Source organism: Apteryx mantelli, chromosome 5 (assembly GCF_036417845.1).
Source record: "Apteryx mantelli isolate bAptMan1 chromosome 5, bAptMan1.hap1, whole genome shotgun sequence".
In the NCBI taxonomy this organism is placed as follows: Eukaryota; Metazoa; Chordata; class Aves; order Apterygiformes; family Apterygidae; genus Apteryx; species Apteryx mantelli.
In genome coordinates this window covers 41,711,446-41,732,960 of record NC_089982.1, presented here as the reverse complement: position 1 = coordinate 41,732,960, position 21,515 = coordinate 41,711,446, and the positions used below count along the sequence as shown (strand labels likewise).

General features: G+C 35.9%; 1 protein-coding gene across 1 annotated transcript in view; it reads left to right on the top strand.

Annotated features, from left to right (window-relative positions):
- Nucleotides 1-21,515, top strand: part of FSTL5 (follistatin like 5) — a 330,597-nt gene that overhangs the window by 225,263 nt on the left and 83,819 nt on the right. The window contains exon 7 of the mRNA XM_013951578.2: nucleotides 5,933-6,099. Coding sequence (XP_013807032.1) covers nucleotides 5,933-6,099 — 167 coding nt within the window. The remainder of the gene's footprint in view (nucleotides 1-5,932; nucleotides 6,100-21,515) is intronic.

Sequence of the window (21,515 nt, the reverse complement as noted above, 5' to 3'; positions counted from 1 at the left end):
ATTTGGGGAAGGTTGTTTCTTTAAATTCATTGTTTATAGGTTCCAAAAATTCCTGATCTCTGGGACCTGAGAGAGAGAGAGAGACAGTATTATAAGCCTAGAAACAAAGGTAACCATGATGTAGTAGTAAGGTGTATCAATGATACAATGTATTGCAAAGCAAAACAAACAAAAAGGCAGCATATGATAATTGACCAATTTCTTTGCTGATTCAGTAAGAGGTGATAATGTTTTGCACTCGGTTTCAGTAAGTTCTTAGGTTACTTTATAAAGACATCAAGAAAATATCTGTATCAGAAAAATATTTAGAAAAATAGCTTTGAAAATAACCTTGCATCAAGTGATCTTAAACTGACTGAATTTTAACTGAAGGACAAACAAAAGCAAGTGTCTAACAGAGTTTCTAGATAACCAGAAAGAAGCGATGAGAAATGAACTATTTTGATCAGTTTCGGCAAAGCACTTGGTGTGATGTCACCTGAGAACCTGCTGAGTCAACTAAAACACTGAGCATTAGTAGAGAATAAGGAGCTGGTTAAAAGGGAGGTGATATGGGGGAAATAAGTGGGGAAAGTTTTCCCCAAAGTGGGGAAATATCACTTTGGAAAGAAGTTCTTAGTGAAATTTTCCAGTGTTCATCTGGAAAGCAAACTTATTTAATACTTTCACTAATACCTTGACCAAAAAAAAAAAAAAAAAAAAAAAAGGCAAGAGAAGTCTTCGAAAACCAAGATTTGGAAGTCATCATCAATACAGGAAAAATATTGGATTTTTATAGTAGAGGAATTCACAACCTTTAAATCTGGCACAGTAAAAATGAGATGAAATATAATGTTACAAAGTACCAGATCTTATACTTAGTTAATAGTAAGAAATTCTACTTCAAGCTGAGAATTCATCTACTGGAAACAGCAGAAGAGGAGAGAACTGTGTGGACTTGTCAGTCACAGGGTGAATGTGAGGTGCCAGATGAGGAAAATGTGAAAATGGCAATTGCATTCTTCGCATGTATTGATTGAAGTCTTTCAATAAAAGATATGAATCGGCTAATACATTGCACATTTTTCATCCAAAATGTTGTGTGCAGTTCTAGTTCATCTGTTTTCAAGAAGGATGAATTCAAGCTGGATCTAGTAAAAGTGAAAAGATCATTAAGGAGAAGTATAAGGGGAGGAACCAAAAGAGCTTGGCTTTGTACTTTTGGGAGAATGGAGGGTAGGAGAGTTAGCAGAATGGCTGTAGCAACCATGAAATTTGTCAAAGCTTTTCGACCATCTGATGTACATCCCTCAACAGCACAGGAGTGTCTTGTATTTAAAACAGTAGCATTTTTTCATCTCAAGTATTTCTGAGCTTCTTCAGCAAGAGTTCTTTTTTCCTGACCAGTGTTAATGTTATAAAATGTCTTCCAAACATTTAACATTTACTCTGCATTCACTATTTCTGATGTATCTAACCTCTAACATTTATTCAGATGAGATGAAATGTAATGTTACAAAGTAACAGATTGTTTTGTCATCAGTGATTTGTTGTGGTTTAGAACTCAAAATCTTTGTTGACCTAATGATGTGTCTGGAGGAGCCACAACCAAGTTCATACATATAGTGTACCTTAGTAGACCTTTCACACTTCTGATAAGAGCAAACTATAAGCTAAAACCTACTGCTTACGTACACTTAATGTTACTGCCTGGCAGAAAGAATTTACTGTCAGAACCAGGTTCATTTCTTTTGGGGAGGAAAGAAGAGATGGTACATGTGTTATTTAGTTCCTGGGCCTAGCTCTTCTGTTTCCAAGGGACTGTCAGAGCGCCTGGACTCTGAGCGCTGCTGCCCCGAGGGATCTGTGCACTGGCAAGCACTTTCCTCCTCCTGCCAAATTTGCCCTCTAGAACTGATGAAGAGGGGCTCATCCCTGTCTTGGTCTGGTTTCTCTGCACACACAAATAGCATATTTAACATATCTAGCATATTTATTAAAGTGTTTGTTTTTATAACTGTTAACAAATATGTAACACTTCAGTGCATTGATTGGTTCCAGGTGGGACAACTGTGCTTAACTTTAAGAAATTATGCATTTAGCTTGTTTGGTACAATAGAGGTAAATGATAGAAGTTATAAATGGAATATTGACATATATAATATTGAAGACTGAGAACTAATTAAATCATTTTTAGGGAATTCCTCTGGCAAAATTAGTATTGTCATTTTCCTTTTTTATTATTACTTTTTGCTTCTTCCTGAGTGTTATTCTGTAAGACAAGGCTATGATTACAAGTAAATATAAAGCAGTTAAAAAAAAAAAAATGAACCATTAGTTTCAACAAAATAATATAGTAATACTTCTATCTCTCTTTGATTTCTGCATATCATCTTTGTTAAGGGGGAAAACACTAAACATTACATTTGTTAACTATTCCCTTTCCTACTGTTGCGTTTTGATTAAAAAATGATAAATGCTTCTATAATAGACAGTTACTGGCCTTCTATGTACAGGCATTCACAGTAATACTTTTATTATTTGCAAAAAGGCTTCAAAATCTAGTAGACTTTAAATTAGGTAGCTCAATTTATCATGTGAAGGCTAGTATTTTTCATAGGGGGTCCAATAACAAAAGCTGATTTTAGTCATGAAACAATGATCATATCTTAAATAGTGACTTTGGAAAATGCAGATAATTACCCCTCTATAAATTAACTTTCATAATATTTACCTTCCTTTTGAGATCTTTGCATAGTGAATTCTATAAAGAAGCAAAATATTAGCGTTGGCAGTCATTGTCTACCAGGAGTTTTGAATCTTTCAGAATTCATGCAGGTACGTTTCAGGAAATCTAGGTGACAGCATTGCTGAAGAATCATCTCCTGTAATGGGATGTAGGAGCTAAAATGGTTTCGATCAATCATCAGATGGATGCAGTACATCTTAGAAACTCCAGACAGCAGCACAATATTCAATTTATACATTTCCTTTTCCTAGTGTTATAAGTTTTGTCACATAGTGTGTCTAGTTAGAAAAAAAATGAGCTGATCACATTTGTGCATGTCTGGTGGGCAGTGTTACTGAGTTTTGAGTTGTAGAACATTCCTTCTGGAAAAGAAAAAATTAAGCCTTTTTTGTCTCATACTCCAAAATTGAGGCATGGATTTTATTCTTTAATTATAGAACAACAAAGCTTTGCTTCCTGAAGCTATTGAAATGCTTCTTTGATGCTTGTATTGAGGGGAAAAAAAGCATTAAACAAAATATACTGGCTTTTTAATTGCGTTAATTACAAAGTATTGCTTTTATGAGGCTAAAAAAAAAATAAAGGATCTTAGCTTGTTCATAGGTTGCTGTTTTGCTATAATCAAAAGATTAATGTCTCTCTTACACAAAACTGATTTGGTAATTAACAGAGAATAGATACATGATGCCTTTTGTAGTTAATTTTAAAAATGAAATATAAGATAACCAGAGATTTTTGACGCTCTAGCAGCTGAGTTGAAGAATTGTTATTTGGATGCTCTTTATAGAAGGTTATGAAAGTCAAGTAAAAAGGGTGCATTACATGGCAAGTATCATGTGAAACACCTTCAACTCCTATACCTCTTCTGCCTAATAAAGCAAAATCCTTACAAAGGTAGAATTTTAAGATGTTTTATTTAATCAGACTTACCTAAAGGAAAAAGACAACTCTCAGCTGTTCAGCCTCACATACAGTGAATTACACAAGAAGGAAGTCTATGCAGTGTCATCAAATCAACATATACCCCTTTTCATGTAAATGTTCAAGTGATTTGTGCAACATGGCAATGGCCTTCTTTTACAATCAGAGCTGTTTGCTGTATGGATTATCAGAGAAAGCGTTTATTATCAGACTGTTATTGCACATGTCAGAATTTTTGAAAGAGCATTCAAAAATATGAAAAAAGATGAACCTGAAAAACTAGATCTTTCTCCTTGGGTTGAAGTGGACATGGATGCTCACATAGTTTCTTTTTTTCTTATTGTTATTTGCTCAGTTTGTTTTCAGTTTGTGGTGCCATACAAAGGTAGTTCATGAAGCTATGCCTTTTTTTTTTTTTTTTTTTTTTTTGCTATATGAAATGCCAGAGTCAATGAAAAATGGAGGAAGATTTACTTTCTGTATACTGTTAGGTTGAAAGGGCTGGGAGTAGTTCTCTACTGGTAGTAGTTTTGAAATAGTTAACTTGCTTTTACATGAAATAAATTTGTTCCAAAATTGTATGACAAAGGCTTCATTAAATTAAAATTAAAGTACTTTTCCTTTAAAGGTTGTATAGTCTGTATTTACCATTATATTTATTCATACTGAATTTTAATTTGTTCAGTCATTTTGTTGACTTTATTTTTTTACTTATGAAATCTAATTTGTATTATAATTGTACTTTTTTTGATATTTCAAATACCATACCAAAAATAGTCTTCATTCTCACAAGATATTAGTGAATTTGATTATACTGCACTGGTATTAATTTTAGAAATGTCAGGTACTTTCATGAGCAATATTGAATTTTTTCATGAACTAGCTATGAATGTGAAAACATTGTTTCAGATTTCTCATGTTGATTGAATTTTTTCTTACTCATATATCCATGCAGAACAGATTTATTTGCACGTGTTCTTAATGTCTTTGCTTCTAAATGGGTTAGCAATGTACCTTTCTTACCAAAAAAACCCACAAAAAACAAACAGACACCTCTCAGCCCCCCTCCGTCCTGGTGACACACTTTTGAAAGTGCATCCTCTACATTTACTGATTTGCAGATATTTTATAGTAGGGTATTTTAGGTAATACCAAATAAAACAAAAGTGGCTTATAAGGGCTTGTAAAATTGCTTATTATTAGCACTAGTGAATTCTACTGTGTTCTGCACAGCAAATGCAAAGAATAGGTGGTGAATATTGGTGGACTGAAACAGTTCAGGATATTTCACGTGAAGTGCTACATTTACTTCAGGTTTGTCTTCAACTATTTTACGGTGTTGTACTCTGTAGTTGTGCTAGGTGCTATATTCCATCATAGTTGTTGCTACTGTTACTTGGCAGATACAGCAGTTTGAGAATTTGTATTATAAAGTGCTCTTTTTTTTTCTTTGTTTTTTGGTATTTAGGAGACATTTATTAAGGTGCCATAACTATTTACTATTCTTGCTCTGGATTTCTCAAATTATAAGAGGAATCATGTTTGACTAGAGAAAATTAGAAGAAATTATTTTAACATTGTTTTCTGAAAATGACATAAACTAATGTGTTTGATGGACTATGAGTGATGCATGTTCTCATGAGACTGAAATAGAAGAGATGAGTAATGTCAGTTTGATCAGAAAACTGGGTTCTCACTTATATCAAGAAAGAAAGCCATCAACACAGTGGCAAAAAAAGCAAAAACCAAAAAACACTGGCAGACCAGTGAAGAGACCTCAGCAAATACCTTCCTTTTATATTATGAAAGCAGAATTCACTTTATCATCCCTTTCATTTCCTTCTCTGTCCTGTATATTTTGGGCATTGAGCTTCATTCACATTTTCACTTTTCTGAAAATGAACTCATATGTATGACTCCTACAGCCATACTCTCATTTCGGTTCAGATGAAGATGCTAACTACTATACTGCATTGCCCTAACAGTTAAATAACTTCCACTGTCTATCTTTGGATATAGCCTGTCATGGTTATTATAGCCTTACCTCTGAGATTCATGTTAAGAGCTTTCCTTCTTATAAGGTGATACTTGTCAGTCAGTTTAATTGAAATGTCATGCTGACCTTTTATTCAAAATACTCTGAACCTTCCTGTCGTTGTTGGAAGTTCTTTTTACTTTAATTCCAATTAAAATCCTTAAATTACTAGCGTACAAAAACTGCAGGCTAATTAACCTTGTGAAACTGCATGCTAATTAACCTTACAAACAATATATCTTTTGCAGAGGTGGTTCAGCTGAGTCTGCCAGAAGATCAAAAAATAAGCACCACTGCAGCAACAGTAGGACAAAGTGCTGTCTTAAGTTGTGCGATTCAGGGTGCTCTGAGACCTCCCATCATCTGGAAGAGGAACAATGTCATTCTGAATAACTTAGATTTGGAAGATATCAATGTAAGTAATATAACGATCTATTTAATAGCTTGTTATCAAAACTTTTCATAAGGAACAGAAAGGTGGTATTTAACAACCTCCTTAGTCCTGATGTTTTTAGTCACGTGCTTGCAGATAAATAGAAACAAAGAAAAGAAGTTAAAATGAAATGTTTGCAAAACTCAGTCCATTTTTATTTTGCTGTGTAATCATACTTTCGGTGCTAAATACAGAGAAAACGTTTCACAGAACAATCATTTAAAAAATAAATAAATACAGGAAAAGAAGCATACAAAGACAAAATCGCAGTCCAAAATACCATCAGTATTGTACAATGTAAAAACCTCCTGTTAGTTCCTGGAAAGGAGGTTTTCGAATACCTAAAAGAAAAAAAAAAAAAAGAAGAAATTTATAAAATAAACATATTAAGGAATACATAGTAAGTTAGTACAAATGGATCATAGTGATAACATTAGTTCTGACCATTTAATAAAAATATATTTTTTCTAAAATAAGGATCTTATTAGAGAATTGGTTGTTTTGATCATTCCTCTGTGTGTTCAGTAGTGTATATTGTATTTCCTAAAGAACTATTAGTGAGTATCCCTGTAACTTAGAAACCATTTTTTGGGAGGAGAGGAGTGGGGAGGGGGAGAGAGGAGGGGAAGTAAATATCTGCCACCTAACTTTGCCATGACCTCCTAAAATGGAGCAAAACAGAAAATTAGAGGAATTAATTAAACTTTCTGATGAAACTCTGAAATTAAGCTTTCAGCTATATTTTGTTTGTAGATATGTTTACTTTGCTTTGGCCATTTTAAGCTACCACAGTTACAAATGTGGACTTGTGTACAGCCTTTAGATGTGGTTGCACTTGGTCTGCTTTACCCTAGTGAGTCCAAGATCACTGGAAGTGTGATGTATGTGTAGATTGCTTTGTATAGATGTGGAGTATCACCACAATCAAATACTTAGTTTATTCATTTATTTAATACTTCTGTTTATTTCTAAGGAGGCAACTGAATTTGCACATCACCATTGTTGTTTTGTTTTGCTTACTGTTTTTACATTAGCTTTATTTGTAAATTGGACTTCTTTACAGTAATGCTGTATAAAATAAAGGAGAGTTTCAAAGCTCAGCTTGCCTGAATGGCAACTTTAAGTTACTTGAGAGGCTTAGGATAAATCCAGCATCCTCTGAAAAGTTGTCACTTAAATTAGTAATTGTTGCATTTGTTAGTTTGGTATTAATAGTCTGACTGACACTTGAGTGTCTCACCCACTCTCAAAAGCGCCCTTCTGCAATATTTGTTAGCTTTCTGTAAATATTCATGATGAATGTAAATAATGATTTGGAGTTCTTACTAATCACTTCTAAGTATAATACACGGCATGAGCTGTAGCGATAGAAACAAGAATGTGCATCTGGACATGCAGAAATAAAAGAGATGATGAATGGAAATAATGAATCTAACAACTCTGTCTGAAGCTGAAAGATTCAGTAGGCTATATTTGCAGAGATGAAAAGAGCAAGTGTTTTGAAAGGTCAATTTTGAGTATGAAAATTCAAAAACTGGAGAAACTTCTGAAGTATTTATAAAAGCTGGAAGACAATCAAGTATGCAATTGTGGAAGACTCATAGTATACCTAATTTGAGGTCAGTCTGCAATGGCGATCAGAGATCCAAAGTTAAGGGAAAAAAACTAAATTGTTGGAATTGGCCAGATTTGTGAACTTTTACTAGGAAAGGAAGACAGTGTGACAGTCAACTGCATCACCAAACCACAAACATAAAAAGCAAATGCACAGACAAAGCAAAGTGAAAATTCCAGTCTGCAGACTGTTTTTGAGTGAGTTTTCAGGAAGGCCAGAAGATGATGTGGAAGCAAACAGAGACCTAGGGAATGCTCATCTCTGGAAAGATATGTATACATATCCCGCACACAGAGGAATTACTGAACAATTTTCTCTATGAAGGGGTGATCGCTCTGTGTGTGCGTTGTGTGTATGGGTACGGCAAGAACGGTACAGGGAGTAAAAACTCCCAGTGATGGGAACACAGTTTTGAAGACAAATATGTTCACCATCTATTTGTTGACTTAAGAAAAGCATAATGAAACAAAACAATGCTTGGAAATGTTTTTAATCCAAAGTTTATGTTATAGCTTAGTCCTTTAATACTAACAGTTTAGTTATGATTCAAATACAGAGAAGGGATGACAAATCCAATATTCATGGGGTGAAGCACTAAAATATATAGTACTCAAATATATATAGATGGTATTCACCTACTACGTCTTTGTAGATAAACTACAAACAGTGGAAGAAAGAGCTGAGGGAGTCTGGAAACAAAAGAGATTGGCATTGAATTAAATTGGGCCCCAGAGTCTCTTTTCTTCAATATTAATTTTAGGTGTTCCACTATTTGCACTGGTTTTATCCCCTTGTATTTATTTCTAGGTCTTTGTTTAGAGTTTTTTCCTATTTCTTTGGTCATTCCATACCTTTTTGAGCTTTGTTTATCAGATATTCTTTATATAGTTCTTACAGTTTCCAATTTACTTAGAGGTTGCTATGTAATCATAATTTAGTATCCATTCAGATAACATAATAAATATGAAACCTTGGGGAAAAGAAATATAATAGGACAAAAAATTACTTGTTTTATGTTTCACTATAGAAAATGAATTTAGTTCTTAAATAAATACTAACTTCGAAGGAAAAAATGCAGAGAGAACACTGTGTGCTCCAGTTTGTCACATTTTACCTGTCAAGGAATGTGACGTACTTACTCAGGCAGTTTTAAACAATCAAAAGCCCTAAGCCCTTGTATAATTTCAGATGTCCCCAGAGGCAATGTATTTTGTGCTTTACTTTAACTATCTTGTGAAATGCAGTGATGTTTGCCTAACTCTGGGAATTATTAATTTACTCAGTTAAATGGGAACCACATATGTGCATCTCAGCACTAATAATCTTGTGTAAATAGTAGTATGCTTTCTGGGGGAAAAAAAATTAAAACTCTGACCTGGAAGGATAGATAAATACTTCTTGCCAGCAAAATGCATAAGAGAGCTTCTTACCTGGAAGCTGGTACATACATAGGAGCTGATTTCAGCCTAAGCAGTAGTGACAATGTAAAGAGATTTTGTAAATCATAGCAAGTGCTCACACTTATGGTGCAGAAATGAAGTTTTTGATCTATAGAGTTTTCAATATGAGTCAAGGCATTGGCTTCAGGGAGGGACAAACTCAAATCAGTATCATGTCCTAGTGTTTTGCCAAATGGAAGAATGCCACAAGAAAGAAACAAGCAAGTCTAAGTTGAAACTCAAATTGTGGCTGTTGAACTTTTATTTTGAAATTTTTATGCTGAAAATACTCAGGACATATGTTTAAGGCTGTCAATCATGGGAGTGGCTAAAAACCAGTCTTACATAAAGAATGGTATTATACAATCAGACATTTTTAAAAGTAGAAGTACCATTTGTCTATCAAGGGACGATAATAAAATTTTTATTTAAGCAGGGCTTTAAATATGATAAAAGAACTTACAGAATGCTATCAAATGTGTATTCAGATAACCTAATTTATTAATAATCTTATTGATTATATCCAGTTGAAAATTTTAAGAGTCCTTAGTACTCCTTAGCTTTCCTTATAATACATATGATTACTATTTGTGTAAGTAATAAATTTTGCTACTGATCTTTCTCTTACTTTAACTAATGGGAATTATGTATGACTGAGGCCATGAAAAGTTAAGTGTGCTTGTGCAGATTTTACTTAATTGTAATTGTAATATATTTGTGCTATGACTCATTACAGAATTGATATCATAGGACATTTTACTGGTATTATAGTACGCATCTGGAAAGACTTCCTGCTGTTATCCTGCATCTTAAAATTCTGATTTGTATTTCCCTTAACTCTTAACTCTAACTATTTTATCTAACCTATTACTCATTATAGGCAATAATTCTCACTTGTGGAAAATTAAAGTAGGGTTTTTTTTCCAAATGCAATGCATATTACATTATTTTCTCATGTTAGTTGATTCTCTTTGTAATTGTTTTTATATCTTATTTTACTTTGTTTTTTTCTGACCTTTTCTTTCAGCTTTTGCCTTCAGATGTTTCCCTATACCTGTCGGCAATAGCACTTTTATTACAAGGTGTCTGCCATTTGTTCTTGCATTTATACAAGATCTGCTTAGATGGCTTGCACGCTTGTAAAGTGTAACATTTACTAACACACTTAAATTGGTAACTGTTTAAAGGGGTTTAGTTTAACTTCCAGTTTTTAATGAAAACTAATGATATCTTTCTTTAAGCTACCTTTATGGGAAGCATATAATATTTATATTTGACAGGTAAATTTGGTGTTTTTAAAGTTACATACATATTATCTTTCTCTCAAAAAACCCCTCACATTTGTTCATATCATTAAAATTACTTCATTTCTATATTATTTTTCTTCTACTAATCCTTGTTCAGGGACTGTTCAAATATGTGCATATCAACCTCTTTCTCCTCTTATTACTAGCAACATCAAGGGCTGTTTCTCAATCCCCACTAAATATAGCAAACAGCCAGTGTCACATTGCTGGCTGAACAGCCTTCAGTGGTGTTCTGGTAGCAATAAGAAAGAGCTTTCCCCTCCTCCTCACCTTTTTTTTTTTAATCACTCTGATGTATGGAGTGATTATCTATATAGACTTTTGGAAAAGCATACAGATCCTGAATATCAGGTGGCTGAAACATAACCTATCTGTGAGGCAAATTTCATTTTTTTGATGCCATGTTCAATAGTCTATATGCTCTTATTTGACTTTTTCTCCCCCAAAGCTAAATGGAGATGCCATTAAAAGTTAACGTCCTCTAAAGAAACGTGCTCACTTCCATTCTTGAGAGTTCTGCTAAACGACTGATGACAGAAACCTTTTCAGCTTGTTTAAATCCTATAAAGGATTTCTGACATCTGCCCTCTTTTTCTTTTCCTTCCAGCTTCCCATCCTTTTTTATCCCATTTTTCTTAAGAAAACTCTCAGGAGAACCTCATGAAGTGTCAGGGCAATCTGCCTCAATCTTTTTTTCTGATAGTGAGCTCACCAAAAACAGCTCTTCAAAAATCTCAAAAATTCTATTCAGCTATAAATTAGATGACTTTAATTTTTAAACAAAGTGAAAATTAATAAGTAAAACAACAGAAATAAAAAAGTCATATAAAAAGGTTTCCTCTTTCTACAGTCCGAATGGAGAGAATCCTTACTGAGTGAAGCCAGGGTTGGTGACTTTTAAATTGCAGCAACGTCTGCACGGTCCCCTTCACTCCCCAGGAGCGTTTCATCACCTCTGAAGCTTTGCCATTCCCCCTCTGATCTTGCAGACTGGTTGCTGTGCCTCCCGCACCCCTTCAGCCCTCAGAGACGATTCTGCTAACCTCTACCTGTTTAGAGGACACTAACTCAGAGTCCAGCAATGAACAAATCGAACTGATGCCGTCAGTCCTGGTACTGTGCTGAAAAGCTAACAACCTTGTTCAATACATAGTCTGGTTCCTGACCAGTTTATTTTAAACTTTTTTTTAGCAAATAGTAGTCAAATAGCAATGTAGAAAGTGCAGTGCTACATTTTATATGTGTTACAACAGTCTTCTGCATGTGCTACCACCAGGATACATGAATTTCACTTTAACAGCCTAGTTGTAGGTTTTCTTCATACATTATTTTTATGACACCACTCAAACGCACATCTGTTACATCCCTCATACCTTTTTAGTGATTTTTTTAAGTAGTTGTATTTGATTAACAATGACTCATCAAAGTCAGTCCATCTATTTTTTTCTGTATTGAATTGTCTTTTATCTATTATGAATTCTTTCTTTCAAGTGAGATGCATTATTATCCTTTCTCTGTTATTTAATGGGTCAGATACCAAATTTATTTTACTCTATTTGATTTTGAAAGTTAAATGAAAATAGTTGTTGTCAAAGATGCTGATCAGCTTCATCAAACTTCTAATGCTTTTATTTACTCTTATTCAATTATTTATTTATTTATACCTATGATAAAATACTTCAGTTTTGACCAATGTAATCACTTCATTCAGGAGTTCTCTTCCATCCTTCATTTTTTCTCCTCCCTTTTTTGGAATCTGATTTTAAGTCTTTATTAATTCTTTAGTAGTGGGATGAATCACATGAAATGGATACACTGAGTATGTGTAAGACTTGTAAGATTTTGGCACGTGTCATTTGCTTTGAGTATTTTAAATATTAAGATTATTTTTATATATATATTTTTTGTTTCAGTAATGGCATATGAATGCCAGGTTTGATTGCACATCATGTTTTCATCATACTGTAAAGCACAGACCTTTAAATGAGGTACCGTTGGTGATCTGCAGTGTTTTGGGGATAATGAAGTAAGAGGAAAAGATTGCAATGAAGCTTCATTCGCAAATCTTGAATCCTGTTTAATCCTGACATGCAAATTTCATAGCTCTAACCTCATCAGAGATACAACACCTGCAGAATTTTATAAGACCAATTATGCATGTCTTTTTATGGTGGAGATATTGACCATTTTAATTTTGAGCCAGCTGAAGAGTCCCTGTTTTTGAAGAATCTTTAAGACATGCATGGGCTTTCTTTTCTCCTGTGACAGCATTGTGCTAGACCAGACTGTTTGATTTTATCTTCATTAGAAATGCAAGCGTTGGTTTCAGAGGGGAACAGAATCATACTAAGTGGGCAGCAATCTACTGCTGTGCTTTCGACACTTTAACTGAGATCATGGTCTGGTCTTTTTTCTGTTAGGGATAGAGCCAGAGCAGAGGAATTCCATCTTGCAGAGCAGCGGCTCCTGTTATGCCTGCCTGCCCCTAGAGCTCGTCTTGCACATTCAAGTGTTGTTACTTATAATCATATCTGAAAAAGCTGAGTTGGTTAAACTTTTCCCATTTTTTGTTCAGAAGTTAAAAATGAAAAGCTTTGTGACACTGAAAGGTTACAATATAACATGTACAACCATTCCCCCTTGCCCTGAAGGAATCCTTGAAAATAACCTCAGGCAAGTCATGATAAACTACCTGGAAGATAGCACTATGCATTTTTTATGTTTGCAGATAGAAACTTTTTTCACATTCATGCTGACTATTTTAAATATTCCTTAAATATATTAGTAATCATGCTCAAAAAATTAGAAGAGGCACTGTGCATTTTTTTTAAGTAATTGGTTCTTCCAAACCAATTTCTTAATGCAACACATTTAACACATCATCAGAAAGTAGCTAAAATGAGCGTTCTGTTCTTTTAATTGTTTAAGAGGGTTTTCTGTGTGAACTGAAATACATGATCACCAGACATGCTCAAAACAGTTATACATTTTCTTTGTGGCCATACCTTCCTGTACAATGTTGCTGATTGTGTCTAGTTTCATTTTTGCTGCAGCTTAAGAAAAAGGGAAGAGGGGGGCACTCCAGAATACATCAGCTACACCTTTTTTGGTATTTTAAGCTGATGTTCTTACAGTAAGAGCTACCACATGTAGTACTGTCTGCTTCTAAGACAAGAAGCAGGCTGTTGTTTTTGCAACTTTTATTCCATATTTAGCTTATGATGTATACGGTATTAATTCCCACAGTTGTTAATCTTTTAGCATGCTGCTTTCTTTCTTGAATAGACCTAGGCTTGCCTATTGTGTCACTGAAGCAAAAGCTCCATATAAACACTAAGTTTTATAATGCAGAAGTGTGTATTACATGTAGTGCTAAACATCAGAGGTAAAGGGCCTGATTAGTTTTGTGTCTAAAGCAGTTTTGTGATGCCAGCCACAGTGGTGCAAAAATCATATGACTTACCACATGACAAGTTTAATTTTCTGTATCAGTTGCATTTAATTGATGTGCCTACCACAGGGAAAGCGTTAGTGATACTGTGGCAGAGTCTGCAAGGAGCTTTGCAGCCTGAAAAAGGGAAAGAAGGAGACTAGTAGAGAATTTCATTGCAATGGAAGGATCTAGTCCCCTGAAAAAGAAACATGGTGAAAGAAATACAGTGCAAATTCATCTCCTGAAGCTCTGCTTGACATAATTTGCAACATACTTTAAAGTCAAGCCCATTTAGATGTTTCAGTTTGCGTGCTTAGAAAGCAAAATATCCAAAATGAATAGCCACCTCTGAAAGTCTTGGCTTAGAAGTTCTTTTGAGAATGCAGCAAACATTTTCTTGATGGGAGAACATTCAAGCCACAAAAGAAAGATATGAAAGCTGGGGCAGAAACCCATATATTCCAATTCTGCTCATGATATAGCTCTCGCAGTACAGAACTTTCTTGTAGGATTTTTTAATCACATAAACATTATGAACATTATCCAAATATTATGGCAGCAGCAGAAAGATTTTTGGAAAAATTGGCTCTATCATGGTAACGTTTTCAGCATAATGTATCCCTAAGCATAATACACTCATGATGTTTCACAAGTGTATTTGTCATGTTTAAGGCTAAAGAATTGCATTAGACATAGACTGAAGTTACAGTTTTCCCATTAGTCTCACATTTTGGTCAAATTAAAACTGAAAAAAGTACAAAAGAAATTTTCTGCCTATGTACAAATTTCTAAAGCTAAGCTCACAAAAAATAACATATTTCTTGATTCACATCATTATTTTTGGCATTTTTCAGTGGAGTTATGTCTGCCCCGGTTCTATTTTTGGGTTGTCTATGGTCAATACTAATTAACCGATTCCGTAGAAACATGGAGATATTTTAAGGAAAGAAGGCTTTAGAGATTTAATTTATGTTAACGTCTTGTATTCAGCAAGCAGTCTTTTAAATCGGTCTTGAGTTTCTACCACATTATTCATTCAAACATTGTTTATTACCCTCCTATTACAACAATCACAGAATCGCTGAGGTTGGAAGGGACCTCTGGAGATCATCTAGTCCAACCCCCCTGCTCAAGCAGGGTCACCTAGAGCACGTTGCACAGGATTGCATCCAGGCGCATTTTGAATATCTCCAGAGAAGGAGACTCCACAACCTCTCTGGGCAACCTGTTCCAGTGCTCTGTCACCCTCACAGTGAAAAAGTTTTTCCTCATGTTCAGATGGAACTGTCTGTGTTTCAGTTTGTGCCCATTGCCTCGCGTCCTGTAGCTGGGCACCACTGAAAAGAGTCTGGTCCCATCCTCTCGACACCCTCCCTTCAGATACTTGTACACGTTGATAAGATCTCCTCTCAGCCTTCTCTTCTCCAGGCTAAACAGGCCCAGCTCTCTCAGCCTTTCCTCATAAGAGAGATGCTCCAGTCCCCTAATCATCTTTGTGGCCCTTCGCTGGACTTGCTCCAGTAGTGCCACATCCCTCTTGTACTGGGGAGCCCAGAACTGGACGCAGTACTCCAGATGGGGCCTCCCCAGGGCTGAGTAGAGGGGGAGAATCACCTCCCTCGACCTGCTGGCAACACTCTTCCTGATGCAGCCCAGGATACCATTGGCCTTCTTGGCCACAAGGGCACATTGCTGACTCATGCTTAACTTGGTGTCCACCAGCACTGCCAGGTCCTTCTCCGCAGAGCTGCTTTCCAGCAGGTCAACCCCCAACCTGTACTGGTGCATGGGGTTATTCCTCCCCAGGTGCAGGACCCTGCACTTGCCGTTGTTGAACTTCATGAGGTTCCTCTCCGCCCACCTCTCCAGCCTGTCCAGGTCTCTCTGAATGGCAGCACAGCCCTCTGGCGTATCAGCCACTCCTCCCAGTTTTGTATTGTCGGCAAACTTGCTGAGGGTGCACTCCATCCCTTCATCCAGGTCACTGATGGTTGAACAAGACTGGACCCAGTACTGACCCCTGGGGGACACCGCTAGCTGCAGGCCTCCAACTAGACTCTGTGCCGCTGATCACAACCCTCTGAGCTCTGCCATTCAGCCAGTTCTCAATCCACCTCACTGTCCACTCATCTAACCCACACTTCCTGAGCTTGTCTATGAGGATGCTATGGGAGACAGTGTCAAAAGCCTTGCTGAAGTCTAGGTAGACAACATCCACTGCTCTCCCCTCATCTACCCAGGCAGTCATTCCATCATAGAAGGCTATCAGATTGGTTAGGCATGATTTCCCCTTGGTGAAGCCATGCTGACTACTCCTGATCACCTTCTTTTCCTCCACATGCTTGGAGATGGCCTCCAGGATGAGCTGCTCCATCACCTTTGCAGGGATGGAGGTGAGGCTGACTGGCCTGTAGTTCCCTGGGTCCTCCTTCTTGCCCTTTTTAAAGACTGGGGTGACATTGGCTTTCTTCCAGTCCTCAGGCACCTCTCCTGTTCTCCATGACCTTTCAAAGATGATGGAGAGTGGCTTAGCAATGACATCCGCCAGCTCCCTCAGCACTCGTGGGTGCATCCCATCAGGGCCCATGGATTTGTGGGTGTCAAGTTTGCTTTAATGATCTCTAACCCACTCCTCCTCCACCAAGGGAAAGTCTTCCTCTCTCCAGACTTTCTCTCTTGCCTCCAGGATCTGGAGTTCCTGAGGGCTGGCCTGAGCAGTAAAGACTGAAGCAAAGAAGGCATATTCAACAATATTCTTTACTCCTTTTCTCAGAGACACCAGAACTTCTATCGCACCTACCTTGCTTTGCATTCCTGCCCACCTTCCTTGCATTTTACTCTAACAGAAAGCCAGTTGACCTATTCTGTGAGAAGGTCATTTTAGAACTGGTGTATGCCTCTTTGTCATTGTCATAGTATCTTTCTTCCTCAGCCTTTTTATTCAGTTCAAAGTCTGTATGTTTTCTCTGCTCTTTTATTTATATAAACATATATATAAAATATATGTATATATGCATGTGTGTGTGTATATGTGCATGTTACGTCTACACTCTGTCTTGCTGAGTGGTGCTAGCAAATTCAACTTGTGCTATTATTTTCTGATCAAAGCATGAAAAAATTGCAGTTTGGTATTTATGTACAGATATAGTCATACTCTCCTTATTTGTTTGTGTAGTTTATATTCCCTCAGCTAGATGAAAAACTTTCATCATTTCTGAATGCTTTTCTATCTACGTATTTATTTATCCAAATTGTCCAGGTCATTTTGCAGTACATTTGCCATCCTAACAGACTTGATGCTGTCCACAGATTTGATAAGAATTGTATGGAAAGAGCTGTATAGGATGCAAAAAGAATACTAACATTTTCAGGTTGTTATTTTTGGGGGAAAAAAAACCCTCAAAAGCTAGAGAGCAACCTGGACTAGCCTACAGCTAGCAGGAAAGCTGTGTGTCCTGCCCTTCCCCCTGTTCCAGCATCCCAGGAGAATGAAGATAGACATTCCATATTTGGGATTTGGCTGGCCTGGCACTGTAATATTAAAAAAAAAAAAAAAAAAAAAGAACTACAACAACAGCAGCAGCAACAATAACAACAGCAACAATAAAATCCCATGCAATCCTATCTGACTGTAAGTGGCTAAGACCAGAAGTGTTTCAGCACTGTGCCAAGGCATTGATTCAGTACTGACTCAAAAAGAAAATTGCCACCCACCTATAAAATCACCAGTACCACTGCTTGCAGAAGTGACATGAAGCAAATTACTTATCCAGATCAAGTCTACTTAATTTGTGAGCTCTAACTGGATTACAACAGAAGATGATATGTCTGCCTGCCACACTTTTCAAGTGGTGTCATTTAACATTTCTCTAAATTAAACTGCTCACTGATCTATGTACACACGTTGCTACTACCATATATCCATTCAGTTCTAAATTTTATTGATGATCTACTTTGGATGAGGAAAGAGACTGTACTAAAGTTCAGTCCTAAATGGAAATGTTATCACCTTCCTGTGTATTCTTCCCTTCCTTGTCATTTTTACACCATTTTTATATAGCCATCTGAATCTAGAGCTCCTTTTTTTGAAAGCTTGCATTCAGAACTAGTTCCATTTGGATACGAGTAACCTTTGTCTCCATGGCCAAAGTGCTTTACTGACAGGATAAACTTTTTCATAAGTCTATTAAAGAGGGGAGATAAGATAAACTAAAAGTTTTCCTAAATTTAAAGTGAATTATGGCAATGCCTTCACCCCTCAGGATTTTCAATGATTCCTGTAGTTTTATTTGATTTTGCATAAGTTTCTATTTCTAGTTCACTCCTATACAGACAAAATGCTAAATTTTAAAGGTAGTCTATTTTACAGGTTTATTTTATTTCTTTACATTTGTCATTATTTATGTCATGGCAAACATCATGACATTTATATGTCATGAAGCTGAAAACCTTGGAACGGTAGTAACAACTTTGGGAACAATTGCTCAACAAAATGATGACGCTCTTTCTCTATCTGTCATCCCCTATCATGCTTCAACTCTGAGCTAAAGAAAACATTTCAAGGATGGTCATCTCTAGAGTCTCCCTCTGGCTATTCTCAGCTTGGCTTCTCTTGTCCTTTGTCATGTTTGCTGCTCTGTCTTATCGGGACAGTTTTATTTTGGCAGTTCTTTGCAGGTAATAAGATTGATACAGCCAGACTTTTTTACGTGGTCCCTGGAACATCTGTGAAGCACTGACATATTGTTTCAGTAAATCGCTTGAGCTGGACTTAGTACCTCTGGAGGTGAAAGCTTCCATTTTCTATTTTCTACGTTCCAAAACATTCTGCCAAGTCCTAATGGAGAATCAACTTTTCAGGCTTCTGTCCCACTCTTCACAGGATAACGCAATCATTTTAATGGCCCTTTTCTTTGCATTGAGCAGAGAACACTGTTGCATGTTTTATAACCTTTCTTTCATTGGCCATCTTGTGACACCCAGACTATCTCATTATTTGGAATTAATAATTTTTGTGATAGATAATCCATGTAACTGTGCGGCCTTATTAATATTATTTCTTTCTCTTCCTGCTCCCCCTTTCCTTCTTCTCCCCCCATCTCTCTCCACCTCTCTCTCTTGACCCCCTTTCTCCTTTGCTTGCCTTCTCTTCCACTCCCTTTTTCTCTCTCGCCCTTTTTTACTCCTCCCCCCAACTTGCATTTAATTTCAGATTGTCCTGTTGGACAATTGGAAAATTGTCAAATTGGAATGAGACTATATTTTTCTTTCTAGAGTATGTGCTCCAACCAGGAAAAAGTCTTTGGGTCCTAGTTATGTTAATGAGAAATACAATATGATAATATGCTGGCATATTAAAATATCAATGCCATACCATTTTTGGCTGCCAGATTTTATAAGCTTTGTGCAGTAATTTTGCGAATGATTGGAATTTTGTGAAGCTTCTGTTATTGTCACCTACAGTTAATGACAGACTACTGAAATCTTGTTTTGCCTTCACATTTTGATGTGATATACAGTGGATTTTGCTTCAAACTAGAAATTCATGATGAAGGCTTTGAAGTTTAAGCTGTGAGTTTTAAAAATTAGCATTTTAAATTATAGTAAAAGGAAGGGAGAAAAGAAACCTTCTTTTCTCCTACCCTTTTGAATTAGAGTTCTTACTTCTGTCATGAAATATGTGATCAGTCAGCAACTGTTGATGATAGGGCTATACTTAGAGTAAAATATATTTGAAACCAAGGGTATTGCTGTAGGGATCAGCAATAAAAAAGCACCTTGTGTGCATTTCAGCTTTCCAAAGTAAGACTGAATTGTACATAAGAAAAATTGGAATAATGGTATTTCAGTAATAGTTACATATGTTGACAATAGCATACAGACTTTTCAAGGAATAGTGCTGTCCCATTATTTAATATGAAAACTTAGGACAAAGATTTAAAAAGTGTAAATAGCTTTGTGGTTCTAAAAGAACTATACCTTAATTGAATTTTTGAATGATACTGTGTCCATTACAGAAAGCATTAATTTGAGGGGAAGAAAGAAAATAACTAAGCAAAAATTAAATGCAGAAGACAAAAACAAATAATAATGATGTACTGAAAAAATTATTTTGGAAGGTGTCATAAAAACTTAAAGACTGTTAACAAAGACTTGGCTATTGTTGCAGCAAAAGTAGGTCAGTTATTATGAATGGTGTAGTGATAAAATGGAGGCAGTGGAAGTCACACGTAAGAGAGAACCCTTTAGTCTTAATTCAGAGAGAGCACAAGAACATGGGTTTGACTCAGTGCAATGCTCTGATTTAAATGTAAATGTTTTATTCATGTATTTTGTTGAATGGGAGTTTACGGTCTTTCTTTCAACTGTGCAATTGTGCAATCCTGTACTGAAAGTACATGTGTTTGGTTTTTAAATGGTTACAATACATAGAAAATACATTTACCCTCAATTATGCACTTTACTTGAAAACAATATACAGTTTGCTAAGAATTCTGCAAGTAGCAGGATATGGCAAATTTTACATATATAACAAGTGATCAGAGTGTTTAGTAAGAAACAAAGTAGCTCAATATCAGCAAGATTTTTTACTTCATTGCTAAAAGCCAGAAAGTATTAATGAACACTCTTTATAATCCCTTTAGGAAATGGAGAATTCCATCATCATTTCTGTGACTTGAAGGCAGACCAGATTAAACAGAGTAAACACTTTCGTCTTTTTGTCCCGGAATCTACCATCTTTTAATTGCTTACACTTTACTTGTTCAGAAACTAGGGCCACAGATGAACACAAAGCCATCTTCATGATCTATCTATGTAGAGAGGAAAAAAAGAATTGTTCCTAAATAAGTAGCTTCAGTGGTTACGGGGAAAGTTTTGAGGTTGCTGCCAATGACACTGAAGGGTCTTTTCTTTCACTTTCATCAAAGAATTGATCAAAGAATTGATCTTGCATAGTAAATCTTTCTTGTGATAAAAGATTGACTGATGAGCATGTGACATTGTATTAGTGGTTTGAGCAAAGGCAGTGTTCATGTGTAAAGTTTGCAGATGACTAAGATTCATATTAAATGTAAATTGTCTCAGCTTTCAGTTTTTAATTAGTGTAATTCATACTTTGTGTGCTGTATTCTAGTTCATACTAAGTGCTTAGTTCAGAATGACTGGAATTTGATGTTTGATCAAAGGCTCTCTGTAAGATAAAAGATTTTATGAGTGCAGAGCGCGTCAAGCTGGGATAGACCCTTGCCAAATGAAACCGCTAGAATAAGTGTATGAGCTTTTAATATTTTGGTTTTATAAATAAGCAAAGGGCAAAGGACACCAGTGGACAGATGTCACTCATTTTCTCGTGTGTATTCAGCTATATCCTTTTTAAAATCTTTCATATAGGAATTCCATTCAAAATTTTTCTTAGCCAGTCTTTTATATAACACACTTCATAATGAGCTGATACAAACAGCATTGTATTAATAATACAAGAAATGTGTGTGGCTGGTCCTACTTTCTCTGTATTGTTCTCTGAAGATCATGTATTATTGCTACGTATAAAATAAGAGTTCAGCTAAAAAAACTAATTCAAGTTAGAATTTACATCTTTCCCT